At 49.6% G+C, this 15,258-nt stretch overlaps 1 protein-coding gene and 1 non-coding gene across 2 annotated transcripts in view; both read left to right on the plus strand.

The window, feature by feature from the left end:
- Window positions 1-338: 338 nt before the first annotated feature.
- FOXK1 (forkhead box K1) overlaps window positions 339-15,258 on the plus strand; it is an 88,176-nt gene continuing 73,256 nt past the window's right edge. The window contains exon 1 of the mRNA XM_015133208.3: window positions 339-924. Coding sequence (XP_014988694.2) covers window positions 353-924 — 572 coding nt within the window. The 5' untranslated portion in view covers window positions 339-352. The remainder of the gene's footprint in view (window positions 925-15,258) is intronic.
- On the plus strand, window positions 7,831-7,938 carry LOC114677269 (small nucleolar RNA U13). The gene has a single exon (XR_003728555.1). It is a non-coding gene; the product is annotated as a small nucleolar RNA U13 (small nucleolar RNA).

The raw sequence follows: 15,258 nt of genomic DNA on the forward strand, positions 1-15,258 counted from the left end.
AACTTTCCAGATGGGCATTTCAAGGGTCCCCTGTTCCCCCCATGGAGGAAAGGGCGTCCACCGGCTGCAGCCCCGCGGGCAGGGGGCTAGGTGCGCCGGGTCCAGCTCTCCGGGGGACCCCCCCAGCCCTGCCAGCACAGGCCTCGCCCCCGGCCCCCAGCTGGCGCGCGCCGCGTGGGCTGCGCTGGGCGGGACCGGCGGGCCGGCGAGGCGCACGGTGGGCTGGGAGGCTCCGCTCCGCGCCGGCGCGATCTGGTCCGGGTTTCCGCGCCCGCCCAGCGCCCCGGCCTCCCCGCCCCCCGCGCCGCCGCTGCAGCCGCCGCCGCCGGAGGCCGCTCGGAGCCGCGCGAACATGGCCGAAGTCGGCGAGGACAGCGGCGCCCGCGCCCTGCTCGCGCTGCGCTCGGCGCCCTGCAGCCCCGTGCTGTGCGCCGCAGCCGCCGCCGCCGCCTTCCCCGCGGCCGCGCCCCCGCCGGCCCCAGCGCAGCCCCAGCCTCCGCCTGGGCCGCCGCTGCCGCCGCCGCCGCCGCTGCCTCCCGGCGCGATCGCGGGCGCGGGCTCCTCCGGGGGCTCCTCCGGGGGCTCCTCCGGGGTATCCGGAGACTCCGGGGGCGCGGGCGCGGCGCCGGCCCTGGTGGCCGCGGCGGCCGCCTCGGTGCGGCAGAGCCCGGGGCCGGCGCTGGCGCGGCTGGAGGGCCGCGAGTTCGAGTTCCTCATGCGCCAGCCCAGCGTCACCATCGGCCGCAACTCGTCGCAGGGCTCGGTGGACTTGAACATGGGCCTGTCCAGCTTCATCTCGCGGCGCCACCTGCAGCTCAGCTTCCAGGAGCCGCACTTCTACCTGCGCTGCCTCGGCAAGAACGGCGTCTTCGTGGACGGGGCCTTCCAGCGGCGCGGCGCGCCCGCCTTGCAGCTGCCCAAGCAGTGAGTGCCCCCGCGACCCCCGCCGCCCGCACCCGGGGCTCACCCCCGACCTCGATCTCTGAGGCCCAGACCTGGGGATCCCCCTACAGCCTACCTGGCCTGAGCCCCCACCACCCCCAGCCACCCCCGTTAACCCCCGACCGGCCTGGACCCCGGGGTCAACCCCGACCCCCGCCTCCTGGGTCCCTGGGGTCACCTAGACCCCAATTCTGGACCCTCCGGCCTGAGGATTCTCCTCCACTTTCGCCGGCCTGGACACCCCGTCGCTCCCGACCTCCACCGGCCTGTACTCGGGTCAACCCCTACCCACACTTCGCGGCTCCTGGGGTCACCCCTGACCTCATCTCCCACCGGCCTGGGCTCCTGGAGCCACCCCTACCCCAAGCCCACCTGGCTGGGCTTCTTAGGTCACCCCTGACCCAGATCCCTGCTGTCCCCCAGCTCCCACTGGCCTGGACTCGGTGGTCATTCTTAACTCCTACTGGCCTAGATCCCTGCGGTCGTTTACGTCCCCACCCCGCGTAAACACGCAAGGTCAACCATGACCCCCACTTCCTAGGCCCCCCCCCCCGGGCCACCCCGACCACTAACCCCACAAGCCTGGGCTCGCAGGGCCACTCCCACCCCAGCTCCGCCCAGCTGGACACTGAGGTCACCCTGACCCCAGTCCCTGTTTCTTGGGCCTGGGGATCACCCTCAACCCTTCCAGGTCACCCCGGACCCCCACCAGCTTGAACTCCAGGGTCACCCCAGCCTGGCCTGGTTTTCAGGACTACCCCCGACCCCCACCAGCCAGGGCCTCAAGTCACCTCAGTGCCTGATCCCTGCGGTCCTGGACCCCAGTGGCCACCTCTGACCCTGTCTGGTCTGGACCCTTGGATCACCCCGACCCCATCCAGTCTGGGTCCTGGGGGGCCCCAGCACACTCACCCAGGACAGTGGGAAGGGTGTTGCTCCGGGAAGTGCGAGCTCCCTAGTAGTTTGGACTGTGCTGAAGGAGCAGAGGCCTGGCAGGGAGAGGAGAGGACAGGAAGCCTGTGCCTCAGTTTACCTCGCCAGTGAGTGCTCCTGGGATGGAGTAGCAGGACCCCAAGCTCAAATTAGATTCCCCTGGGCCCGAGGTCGCCGGGGCAGAGAGACCCAGCTGGGCCTGGATGGCTGCCCAGGCCTGTTGGTGCCTTTTCAAAGCATCCCATGGTCACCTCCTGCCCATTCCGGTTCCCTCCTTTCCAGCTCCACCGCCCGCCCTCCGCACCCTGTGCTGAGCCCCGGACCTCAAGGTCTGTTGATCAGGAGAAAGCCTGTTTAATTACTCATTTCCTCTGGAGCCACTTTCTTTTTCTATTTAGTGATTGCCTCTAACTCATCACCAGTGTTTATATTTCTTCAATGTGGTTCTTGTTCCAGGGTTGTCTGTCTAATTACTCCCTTTTATAAACGCCTTGCGTCTGGGGAATTTTTGCTGGGGTAATTCCCAGGGCCCAAAGTTTGTGTCTGTAAACTTCTCCCCATTTTTAGAGTCTTGGCATGTTTGGTTACAAATATCGCATTGAATAATTTACAATGCAACATCAACAATGACTCACTCCCTCTTGGGGCGTGAGAGGGGAAGTATACCTTTTCCTAGCCATGCTGAAAGGTGTGCATTTTGGTAAAATCAGAACCCAGGAGATAACAAAGTTGTTCTTTGCCTCAGTTATTACTCTGCTCTCTCTTTTCCATAACCAATGTACTCTCTTCTGTTTGGGGCCATTAAATGCATTTGCTGGCCACTCTCCCTTCCAGTAAGAAAATGACAGGTAGGCTCCCCAGGCCCCCCTTAGAGACCTGCTTTACAGATGCACTTTTATGTAACTCAGGTTCACCAAGTACTTCCATTAAACAGTCTTGTTTTCAGGTTTCCTGCTCCAGCCATGGAAACAGGTACACTCCCCAGTCAGACCCAGCTTTAGTGAATCTTGAAGGAGGTTTTCACGGTATTTTTTTTTTCTAACTCAAGGGGAAAAAATTTCGACCTCAGATTGTCTACAAATAGGCCAGTAGCGGGTTTGTTATTTATGAAATGTTATCAGTGTATACAGTCCTTGCACATTTATGCTCCAGGGAGCTCGTGTTCTCAGTGGGTGCATTACCAGGCATCGTGGTGGAGCTGTCAGGCTACACGGATGCCCACCCGCTGACTTGGTGCATTAGATGTGTGTGAAGTGCTCGGTGCACTGTGCCTGTCTGTTTTTATTTGACTTCACCTGCACATGTGAGCAATATCTATGTAGGCAGCATGTAAAATTTACAAGAACAAAGCACATGTGCAGAAGGAAAAACATTAAGTGGATGTCTATGTCCACCCTCCTAGAAAAGAGCTGTTTGCTTCTTTTGTCTTTCTTTTTTTTTTTTTTTGTCACGGAGTCTTGCTCTGTTGCCCAGAGTGGTGTGCAATGGCTCACTGCAAACTCCACCTCCTGGGTTCAAGTGATTCTCCTGCCTCAGCCTCCTGAGTAGCTGGGATTACAGGCACATACCACCACGCCAGTCTAATTTTTTGGATTTTTAGTAGAGATGGGGTTTCGCTGTGTTAGCCAGGATGGTCTCGATCTCTTGACTTTGTGATCTGCCTCCCTCGGCCTCCCAAAGTGCTGGGATTACAGACGTGAGCCACTGTACCTGGCCTCACTTTTTTTTTTTAATTTTAGAAAACTTATACCTAAGTAGTCATATATGTAGCACAGGCTGTTACAAACTTCTTTTTGGTTAGGTAGATTCTTTTTTTTTTTTCGAGATGGAGTCTGCTCTGTCGCCCAGGCTGGAGTGCAGTGGCGCGATCTCAGCTCACTGCAAGCTCTACCTCCCGGGTTCACGCCATTCTCCTGCCTCAGCCTCCCAGGGAGCTGGGACTACAGGCGCCCGCCACCATGCTCGGTTAATTTTTTGTATTTTTAGTAGAGACGGAGTTTCACCGTGTTAGCCAGGATGTTCTCGATCTCCTGACCTTGTGATCCGCCCGCCTCAGCCTCCCAAAGTGCTGGGATTACAGGCGTGAGCCACCGCACCCTGCCTGGTTAGGTAAAGATTCTTAAGCCTGGCCGGGCGTGGTGGCTCATACCTGTAATCCCAGCACTTTGGGAGGCCAAGGTGGGTGGATCACTTGAGTTCAGGAGTTCAAGACCACCCTGGTCAATATGGTGAAACCTTGTCTCTACTAAAAATACAAAAATTAGCTGGGCGTGGTGGCTTGTGCCTGTAGTCCCAGCTACTTGGGAGGCTGAGGCAGAAGAATCGCCTGAACCTGGGAGGCGGAGGTTGCAGTGAGCTGACATCACGCCACTGTACTCTATCCTGGGCGACAGAGCAAGACTCCATCTCAATAAAAAACAAAACAAAACAAAAAACAAAAAATGCTTCTTAAGCCTGTTACGTTGAAAGTCATCAAGAAATTTTAAGGATTTCAGAGCAAGGAAGTTAGATGCTTAAGTTTTTGTCACCCTAAATGGGAAATTCACCACCGAATGTCAGGAATTACTGTGTCTGTTTTCTCTTGGGCTTTGGTACCTGCTATTGCCATTGCTACTGGAAATTGTGAATTTCTTTACTGTAAACTACAAATTTTCTTGCCGCGTTGGAATGTGATTGCCTTGGACGTGCTTGGATTTGGTGGGAGGTCTATGGGAGGTCTATGGACGTGCTTGGATTTGGTGGGAGGTTGGTGCCCACACCATTTTCCAAAGCTGTGTGATCCGGGGCCGCCCTCTTCACCTTGGGACAGGTGCATGCCACACACACTTCCTATACGGCTCCCACTCAGGAAGGATGCCAGAATTCACCCCTATTTGTTACTGGAGGTATATAATTCCAAATCTTCAATATTTTTAATTATTGGCGGGGGAAATAAAAATGACTTGTGACCCAGCTTAGAGCTGATCTCGCTCCACTGGGTGTCTGACAGTATGCGTGGTGGGTAAGCATCTTGCCAGAGCCCCCAGGCACAGGGGAGAGTGCGTGGATTCTGATTCAGGTTTGCTTGGTGTTGAGTTGGAGGAACTGCCCGGGTGTCCGTCATAGCGTTTCTCCTAGACCATAAGCTCCCTGTAGCTGGGGCCGAGAATTTATGATCTTTCACCAGAGACCTAGCGCAGGCACTGGCTGGTATTAGGTACACAGCAACTGAGTTCTGTTTGTTGAGTGAACAAATTAATGACTAAATGAATTTGCAGCTTCCATAGGAGAAAAACAGTGTCATCGATTTAGCCTGGTGTCCTAAAAGCACCATGAGCCTGTCATGGGGGGAATTCAGACAGCCTTCTTCGGTTATGGGGAAGTGGGGGTGAGGTGTGTGTGTGCTGTCATTCTTGATGCCACTTAATTTTTTCTTTTTTTTTTTGAGATGGAGTCTCTCTGTTCCCCAGGCTGGAGTGCAGTGGTGCCATCTCGGCTCACTGCAAGCTCCGCCTCCCGGTTCACGCCATTCTCCTGCCTCAGCCTCCTGAGTAGCTGGGACTACAGGCGCCTGCTACCACGCCCTGCTAATTTTTTGTATTTTTAGTAGAGACGGGGTTTCACCATGTTAGCCAGGATGGTCTTGATCTCCTGACCTTGTGATCCATCCGCCTCAGCCTCCCAAAGTACTGGGATTACTGACATGAGCCACCGCGCCCGACCTTTTTTTCCCCTTTTTACATAGTTAATGTGTCCAACTGAATTCTTGGTTTGTTTGTTTTTGTTTTTTTGCGACAGAGTTTCACTCTGTCGCCCAGGCTGGAGTGCAGGGGTGTGATCTCAGCTCACTGCAACCTCCGCCTCCCAGGTTCAAGTCTCGCCTGCCTCACCCTCCTGAGTAGCTGGGATTACAGGCGCACATCACCACACCTGGCTAATTTTTGTATTTTTAGTGGAGACGGGGTTTCACCATGTTGGCCAGGCTGGTCTGGAACTCCTGACCTCAGGTGATCCACCCACCTTAGCCTCTCAAAAGTGCTCGGATGTCAGGCGTGAGCTGCTGCGCCCGGCCCCAACTGAATTCTTGATGCCACTTAATTTTGAATTTCAATTATCCAATTCAAAATTCAAAAAATTTGTTTTTCTCATGAACCTGAGACCCTGTGTGTATCCCATACTTGCTTTTCTCTCTTTCTCTGCAACCTTTTCCCCCAGTATTTTTATAGTAAATGTGGATTGCTTGAATAATTACAATGAGAATGAGACTTCTGTTTGGGGTAACTTTGAGTGGTAAGATTCATATGGGTGTCTTTTTTTCTTTATACTTTTCTGTGTTTTCCATGTTTTCTGAAGTGAACGTGGTTACTTTTTAAAATTATTTTTTAATTCTGTAGAGACGGGGTCTCACCATGTTGCCCAGGTTAGTCTGGAACTCCTGGCCTCAAACGATCCTCCCACCTTGGCCTCCTAAAGTGTTGGGATTACAGGCGTGAGCCACTATGCCCAGCTTCTTTTTTAAAAACACACTTTTTATCATGGACAATTTCAAACATAGACGTAGAGTAACAAGCTTCCACATGGCTGTTGCCGGCTTCAGCAGCTATCATCGTGTGGCAGGCTTCTTTATCTTCGCCCCCATTCACCTTTCCCCCTCGCCCCAGTTATTTAGAAGCAAATCACAGATGTCATCTTACTTTGTCTATAAATATTTCAACCAAAATTTCTAGAAGATAAGAATTCTTAAAAAAAAAAAAACACAGTGTCATTATCACACCTAAAAAATGAATAATAATTTCTTACTGTCCTCGAATAATCAGTGCGTAGGTTTCTCTTACCGTCTGCATAGTTATTTTCTTTTCTTTTTTTTTTTGAGACAGAGTCTTCGCTCTGTCGCACAGGCTAGCGTGCAGTGGCACTATCTTGGCTCACTGCAACCTCCACCTCCCAGGTTCAAGTGATTCTCCTGCCTTGGCCTCCTAAGTAGCTGGGATTACAGGCATGCAACACCACACCCGACTCATTTTTGTTTTTAGTAGAGACGGGGTTTCGCATATTGGCCAGTCTAGTCTCGAACTCCTGTCTCCAGTGATCCGCCCGCCTCAGCCTCTCAAAGTGTTGAGATTACAGGCGTGAGCCCCCAGGCCCGGCACCCGCTGCTTTTTTCTCATGGGGTCTTTTGTCCTGTGTAGTTCCTCATACCTGCCTTTGCAATTGGATTCTGCCAGCATCTGTTCACTATGTCCCTTCCCCTTGTCATTTCTATAAACTGGTGACTAGACCCGGGGATTCCATCAGACTCAAGTGTGTTTTGTTTTGCTTTGTTTTGCTTTTTTTTTTTTTTTTTTTTTTTGCCAGAACAGCCTTATAGGTGGTGGTGCATGCAGAGGTGAAAATGTCTGGGTGTCCCCCCTAATTTGTAACATTAGCAGCTTTTGGTGGTCATTGCCTGGGTCCCTTAATTTGTTCTTACCTGTACTTTTTTTTTTTTTTTTTGAGATGGAGTTTCACTCTTGTCACCCAGGATGGAGTGCAGTGGCACCATCTTGGTTCATTGCAACCCCTGCCTCCCAGGTTCAAGCAATTCTCCTGCCTCTGCCTCCTGAGTAGCTGGGATTGCAGGTGTCGACCACCATGCCTGGCTAATTTTTGTATTGTTAGTAGAGAGGGGGTTTCGCCATGTTACCCAGGCCAGTGTTGAACTCCTGACCTCAGGTGATCCGCCTACCTCAGCCTCCCGGAGTGCTGGGATTGCAGATGTGAGCCACCGCGGCCGGCCACCTGTACTTTTTTGTAGTTCGTTTTGGCTGCCAGCGTGGATAGTGCCTGGGTTACCATGCCCCAGCTGCTGAGAGGTGCATTGTGAATGGCAGGTGTTATGGATCACAGCCTCTGCACATGTGCCAGGAGAAAAAGTAATTGTAACCACCAAAGCGTTTTACTACATAAATGTTTTAGCCCCTATAAAAACATCCGGAGATCCTTTTGTTGTTCATGAGCCTGACAATTGGGTGTTTTCACGCGGCGGCATCTGAGATGTGCCACCCTGGAACCTTGTTACGACGTGGGCACATTACCTGTCTGACCTGAAAAACAATTAATAAATAAAACATACAGAAGCCAGTTTTGCATGGCTATTTCCAACTGGTCACTTGAAGAATATCGAATTATACAATTACTTACACATTGTATAACCATCATAAAATTAGTCACAGATTGACATGACATTATCTTGAAATTAATTGGAAAAGTACCCCAGACCTGGGGAAGTCGAACGCCTCACTACGCGGCATCAAGGATGGTCACGGCATTCCTCTTCTCCTGGGGTTTTCCCACCCTTGTCACTGCCCTCACCCAGTCCCCTTAGGTGACCCAGCGCCTGGGTGGCTCATGCTTGGCTGGTGCAGGAGTGGGCGTATGTGCTGAGCTGGGCTTTGCACTTGGGACAAGAGAGGGTGTCAGATCAGTCTCTTTCCAGCGGGTAGACGTGAAAACTCAGATGGTGCTGTCTCGCTTCTCCATGTGAAGGATCAGCCTGCAGTGCCAAAGGTGACGGGAAGAGCTGTGATTAGGGAGGGTTGGTCTCTTAGTGAAGGAAGCCATGGAGGAGACAAAGAGGGGCATCGGGCCTGACTCCTGAGACCTGGTGGCCCCAGGACCGGAGAGGAGCAGATCCAGGTGCAGGATCTGCTGAAGGAAGGAACGTTCCTGTTGGGTGATGGTTTTGAACCAGACCTGGGGAGAACAATCACTGCTGTAGAGGTTAGTGGGGAGCTGCTTCGCGGAACAGGGTGAAGCTTTAGTTTTAGTCCGGTGGTATCTTGATAGTCAAAAAATGAAATGCGGCATCTCCAAATAAAGTCTTTATTCTGGTTTTTTGCTAGTTGGCAGTTATTGTGTATCACATGTGTTTGTTCCAAGTTAGACTGTCAACTTGTCAAAAGTTACTTTAAAAAGCTCTGTGGGCATGTAGCAAGTACATTGGGTCGATGTTAAAAATATGAGCCACTTTCTAGTATTTGGTGCACGTTGAATTTTTTGGGCTTGCCGCCTTAAGAGAACTTACATAGGATTTTAAAAGTCAGTCTCTGAGGAGGGTGCTGTCATGTAGTATTATTGAACTGAATTTAGAATATTCGCATGAAAGCCTTTGTCATATTGATGGAGGAATAGGGTTTGTGGGTGCTAAAAGTGTAGGATGTAGTGGTGTTCTTATTTAGTATTTTTGAAAAGACGCAGCTATGTTTAAAATTGTGTGCTGAAATGAGACTAAAGCATTTGATTTGGAGATAGAGTAATTTACGATTTGCTGTTTTTGCATCTTGTGAATGTCAGAGGATAAACTTGCTAAATTAATGACAACTCAAATTGCAGCAATGCCTCATTTCCATAATTACCCTACATTTAAAGCATTTCATATTAAAATGAGAGGATTGTATAAAATGTTTTTAGTTTGATTTCCTGGAAATAGGCCCCTGCATCGTGACTCGTTGGGTGATCTTGCACTTAATTTTCATTGCGACTATTACTTTTCACGAGTTTCTAGTTTCCTGGTAAAATGTTGCCGGGTAATTAAAAAGTATAAAAACCAGAATGTGCGTGTGAGTGTAGCTGGTGAGTTTACAAAGCAAAACCAAGAAGGCGTGCGGCTTGCTGCCAGGAGTCGGAGGAACCAGGGTTCAAGAACTCGCCTCACCTGACCCATTTCTACAGTGTTGACAATGTATGTTTTCCTTGGATGCTGTGAAGATGAGTTCGGGCGTGTTTTGCTTTACTTGAACATAACAGTTCCATCATTAAATCATGAACTGCTTGCAAAGCATAGCTTTTCTCTCCTAAGAATACTTTTCAAGAGGTATACAAACTGATCAATAGGCATACAGAATACAGATGGGGAATTTTTTTTTTTTTTTTTTTTTTTTTGAGACAGAGCCTCCATCTGTCTCCCAGGCTGGAGTGTAGTGGGGCGATCTCAGCTGACTGCGACCTCCGCCTCCCAGGTTCAAGCAATTCTCCTGCCTCAGCCTCCCAAGTAGCTGGCATAACAGGCACACGCCACCACGCCCAGCTAATTTTTGTATTTTTAGTAGAGACGGAGTTTTACTGTGTTGGCCAGGCTGGTCTCGAACTCTTGACCTCAAATGACCCACCCACCTCAGCCTCCCAAAGTGCTAGGATTACAGGCGTGAGCCACCACGCCCGGCCCTGGTGGGGATTATATACATGATTTGATGAAGAAGAATCTCGTCTGTCCTCAGTCTTGCATCGAACCTTGCTGGGAAAGGTGTGAACTGTCTTCCGTATGTTTCCTCAGAGGACGCTGAGCTCTGATCATGTTGCCGCCCTGCTCAGAAACCTCGGTAGCTCCCGTGTTCCCAGGGGGTGAGGCCCTGCCCCTCAGCAGAGACCCTGGTATTCTGAAGCTGCTCCCCTAACCTGTTCCCCTAAGTGTCAAAGGGCATTGTTCTCTTTGGGCAGAATGACTGCTGGACATTCTGTGCTCATACGAGCAATTCCTAGATGTGTTTTAGTCTCAGGACATTTTTATACTCTTTCCTACACATTACTGGGGATCCCAAAGAGCTTCGGTTTATACAGGCTCTATCTGTTGACGCTGACCGTATTAGAAATTAAAATATACATATTTATTCATCTACTCAAAAATAGCAATAATACTCTATTTCAAAAAATATTTTTATGAAAAAAATATATTCCCTCCCCCCCAAAAAAATAGAATAAGAGGTTTTTTGGTAGAACTCTGTAATGTCTGGCTTAATAGAAGACAGCTGGAATCCATGGCTGCTTCTGCTTTTAGTCGGCGTTGATGCATGTTTAGGCTGAAGTACATGGAGAAAAGCCAGCCTCCTGAGGATACGTAGTTGGAAAAGGGAGTGTTTTTGTAGCCTTTTCAGATATTGCGGATGTTCCTGGATACCTCACTAAAACCTGACAAGGGATAGTTTCTTTTGTTGTTGTTTTTGTTTTGAGACAGAGTTTCGCTCTGTTGCCCAGGCTGGAGTGCAGTGGCACGATCTCAGCTCACTGCAACCTCTGCCTCCCAGGTTCAAGCGATTCTTCTGCCTCAGCTTCCTGAGTAGCTGGGATTACAGGCATGTGCCACCACGCCCGGCTAATTTTGTATTTTTAGTAGAGACAGGGTTTCATCATGTAAGCCAGCTGATCTCGAACTCCTGACCTCAGGTGATCTGCCTGCCTTGGCCTCCCAAAGTGCTGGGATTACAGGCGTGAGCCACTGCGCCTGGCTGGGTAATTTCTTTTTATTTATTTATTTATTTTTTTGAAACAGCGTCTTGCTCTGTCGCCCAGGCTAGAGTGCAGTGGTGCAATCATAGCTCACTGTAGCCTCGCCCTCCTGGGCGCAAACAGTCCTCCTGCCTCAGCCTCCCAAGTAGCTGGGACTACAAGTGAGCACCACCAAACCAGTTAATTTCTTTTATTTATTTATTTATTTAATTAGTTAGTTAGTTACTTTTGGTCGAGATGGGGTCTTGCCGCGTTTCCCTGGCTGGTCTCAAACTCCTGGCCTTAAGTCATCCTCTGCTGTAATATCCATGGATGTTTTATACTGTGTTACGTTAAAACCCGTTGCTCTATCTTTCATTTTGAATGAATCTTTTGGCACCTCTGTGTGATTTTGTAACATCATACTTGGCCATTGGGAAGATTATTGATTGAGTTATGCAGATCTTCTAATGTTAATATAATTATACAAAACAAAGTCTGTTTTATCCTGAGGTTCAGCTCATAGTTAAACTTGGTCTCTTCAAACCTAGTAAGCTGTGTTTTTAAAAACAGAGATCTTTTATAGGAAAATGCTTTTTGTAGTCAGTTAATTTTTAAATCTGTTTTAAAAGTTGAATGACACAGCATATTTTTTAATAGACTTTTTATAGAGCAGTTTTAGGTTCACAGCAAAAGCATATTTTTATAGAAATAAAGTTATATAATTTAGTCATTGGCCTTATTAGCATCTTATGACATGACTTGGCTAAATTTAGTGTATTTTTTTAAATGCACAGTAATTTTTTTTTTTTTTTTTTTTTTTGAGACGGAGTCTTGCTCTGTCACCCAGGCTGGAGTGCAGTGGCCGGATCTCAGCTCACTGCAAGCTCCGCCTCCCAGGTTCACGCCATTCTCCTGCCTCAGCCTCCCGAGTAGCTGGGACTACAGGTGCCCGCCACCTCGCCCGGCTAGTTTTTTGTATTTTTTAGTAGAGACGGGGTTTCACCGTGTTAGCCAGGATGGTCTCAATCTCCTGACCTCGTGATCCGCCCGTCTCGGCCTCCCAAAGTGCTGGGATTACAGGCTTGAGCCACCGCGCCCGGCCCACAGTAATTTTTTGATGATTTAGGGTGGCACAATTCATCCTGTTAGTTACTGCCGTTATTTTCCGCGGGGGCCTCTGTCCCCCAGGCTGCTCTCTGATGGTGCCCCTAGCCTTTCAGCCACTGATGTGGGTGTCCCCTCCCCTTGAGAACAGCAGAGCGATGGGGGAGGTGGGACAGGGTTGGGATGTCCCAGATGAGTCCTAAAGTCAGTAACAGAATTTGTCTTTGTTTGTTTGTTTGTTTTGTTTTTTGTTTGTTTGATTGATTTTGAGACGATCTTGTTCTGTTGCCCAGGCTGGTCTCCAACTCCTAGGCTCAAGTGATCCTCTAGCCTCTGCCTCCCAATGTGCTCAGGTGTGAGCCACCTCACCTGACTGCAAATAATCTCTTTAAAAAAATAACAAAACTTTTTTTTTTTTTTTGTAGAGACAGGGCATTGTTGTCCAGGCTGGAGTACAGTGGCGTGATCACAGCTCACCGTAGCCTCTAACTCCTGGGCTCAAGCGATCCTCCTGCCTCAGCCTTCTAAGTAGCTGATACTACAGGTGCCCACCACCATGCCTGGCTAATTTTTTAAAATTATTTTTATAGAGACCAGTGTCTCACTATGTTGCCCAGACTGGTCTTGAACTCCTGGGCTCCCATGATCCTCCCACCTGGGCTTCCCAAAATGTTGGGGTTATAGGCCTGGGCCATGCACCCAGCCAGAATGGGTTTGTATGGAGACAGTGTTGTGTGGGATTTTTCATGAAACTTTTCTAAGTTTTTGTTGTTGGTTTTTTTTTTTTTTTTTTTAACTTCGAAACATTTACATCAAAATAAGCAGACGTTTTGAAAAACTATGCCACTTTGGATAAACATAAAAATTCATTTTCTCCCTCCCCAGTCTGATAGGAACTCTTGGGGAAATTTCTCTCTCTCTCTCTTTTCCTTCTCACTAGAAATCACAGTAAATCAGCAGTACACCGAGAATAAAAGCAATCTTCTGCCTGTTCTGAAAAAACTTTGCTTTTTGTGATTTGTATCATGAGGGTGAAGGGTCCTTACTGTTTTTTCAAACATACAGTTGTGACAGAGGCTCCTCCCAGCCCCACCCACGGACCCCAACAGTGCCCGGTCTTACAAATGGATTCTGGGGCTTGGTCTTTGTTTTTGTTGGGGGCAGCATATGGAACCCAAAAATAATATCACAGCCTAGATTTGGAGCTTTGTGCCAGCTTTGTCTGTAGGATGACCGGTGTGGGTCTCACCTGGTGGCCGGGAGTCCACAGGGGTCTATTAGCAGCAGGGAGCTGCAGGGCGCCTGTCAGCGGAGACCGTCTCATTCCCCAAACCTAGAAGCCAGAGGGACTGACGCCCGGATAAATGCATAAGCTGCCGTGGGTGGGGTTAGTCGTCTATAGAAAACCTTCCCCAAAATACACCCTCCCATCCTGTGACTTGGATACAGTTTACTGATGAAATTAGGGAATCTCCTACCCCTTACCAAGAAGCTGTGGCTGGAACTTAGTCAATGAAAAATGATTTGTAAACTTAGTAACTCTTTGGAGCTGACTTCGAAAGAATGTTTAAAATGATAGCTGATACTGCCAGACAACAGAGCAGGCCGGCCTTAGCCATGAGGTTCCAGAAGAAGGAAAACTGCAGAGTTTGTGTTCGCTACCTCTGCCCTTGGGATGGAGCCATTCTGTCTGCTTGGCCTTACAGCCCTGGCATTGGGAACAGTGATTCATCGCCGTTTGATGAAAACATCTTTCCCTTAAGAACATCCACCTCCCTCGGGTTGGAGTCCATATTAACCAGGGAACACTTGCAGCCCTAATTTGGTTCCTAACCTGCAGAAAGATTCTGCTAGAATCTCCACCTTCCTTTGCAATTCTCTTTTTCTCCGTAAGTTGTGGTGTGGACAGATTTTACAGGCCTGCCCACCCTTGGATTGGCCAGTCAGGGATTGGCCATGGCGAGTCTAGAACTTTCTGTGGTGGTAGAAATGTTTTATATCTGTGCTGTCCAACATGGCTGCCACTAGGCATGTATGGCTGTTGAGTGTTTGAAATGTGGCTCAAGGCCGGGCGTGGTGGCTCGCGCCTGTAATCCCAGCACTTTGGGAGGCCAAGGTGAGAGGATCACCTGAGGTCAGGAGTTTGAGACCACCCTGGCCAACATGGTGAAACCCCGTCTCTACTAAAAATACAAAAATTAGCTGGGCATGGAGGCTCACGCCTGTAGTCCCAGCTACTCGGGAGGCTGAGGCAGGAGAATCACTTGAACTTGGGAGGTGGAGGTGGCAGTGAGCTGAGATCGTGCCACTGCATTCCAGCCTGGGCAACAGAGCAAAACTCTGTCTCAAAAATAATAATGATAATAAAAATAAAATGAAATGTGGCTCATGTCACTACAGAACTGAATTTTTCATTTGGCTTTAGTAATTTTTTTTTTCTTTTTTTTTTTCTTTTTTTTCTTTTTTTTGGAGACAGGGTCTCACTCTGTCGCCCAGGCTAGGGTACAGTGGTGCAATCGTGGCTCACTGCAGCCTCTAGCTCCCAGGGCTCAGATGATCCTCCCATCTCAGCCTCCTGGGCAGCTGGGACTACAGGTGTGTGCCACTACACCCTGCTCATTTTTGTATTTTTTATAGAGACAGGGTTTTACCATGTTGTTCAGGCTGGTCTTGAACTCCTGGGTGCAAGCAATCCACCCACCTCAACCTCCCAAAGTGCTGAGATTATACACGTGAGCCACCGCCTCTGGCCCCAGTGTTAGTTTTTAAGATAAATTGAAGTGGCCATACACGCTGCTGGTCAGCAGTGCCCTTGAAGAGTTGCAGGTCTGCGAGTTCCCTGGTGACTGGGCGTGGCCACTGCCTCAGTTTACCCCATTGACCTCACTGGCACAAGTATGATTTTCTGCAGTTGGCTTTGAAGTGGAAATGATCGGGAAGGTCTGGTCAAGGCTGTGGGATTTTGCAGACCACCGAAGTTGTCTGTGGTCACAAGGTGTCCTAAGGCAGGAAGCCCGCCCACCAAAGTTGTCTGTGGTCACAGGGCGTCCTAAGGCA

Source organism: Macaca mulatta, chromosome 3 (assembly GCF_049350105.2).
Source record: "Macaca mulatta isolate MMU2019108-1 chromosome 3, T2T-MMU8v2.0, whole genome shotgun sequence".
Lineage (NCBI taxonomy): Eukaryota > Metazoa > Chordata > Mammalia > Primates > Cercopithecidae > Macaca > Macaca mulatta.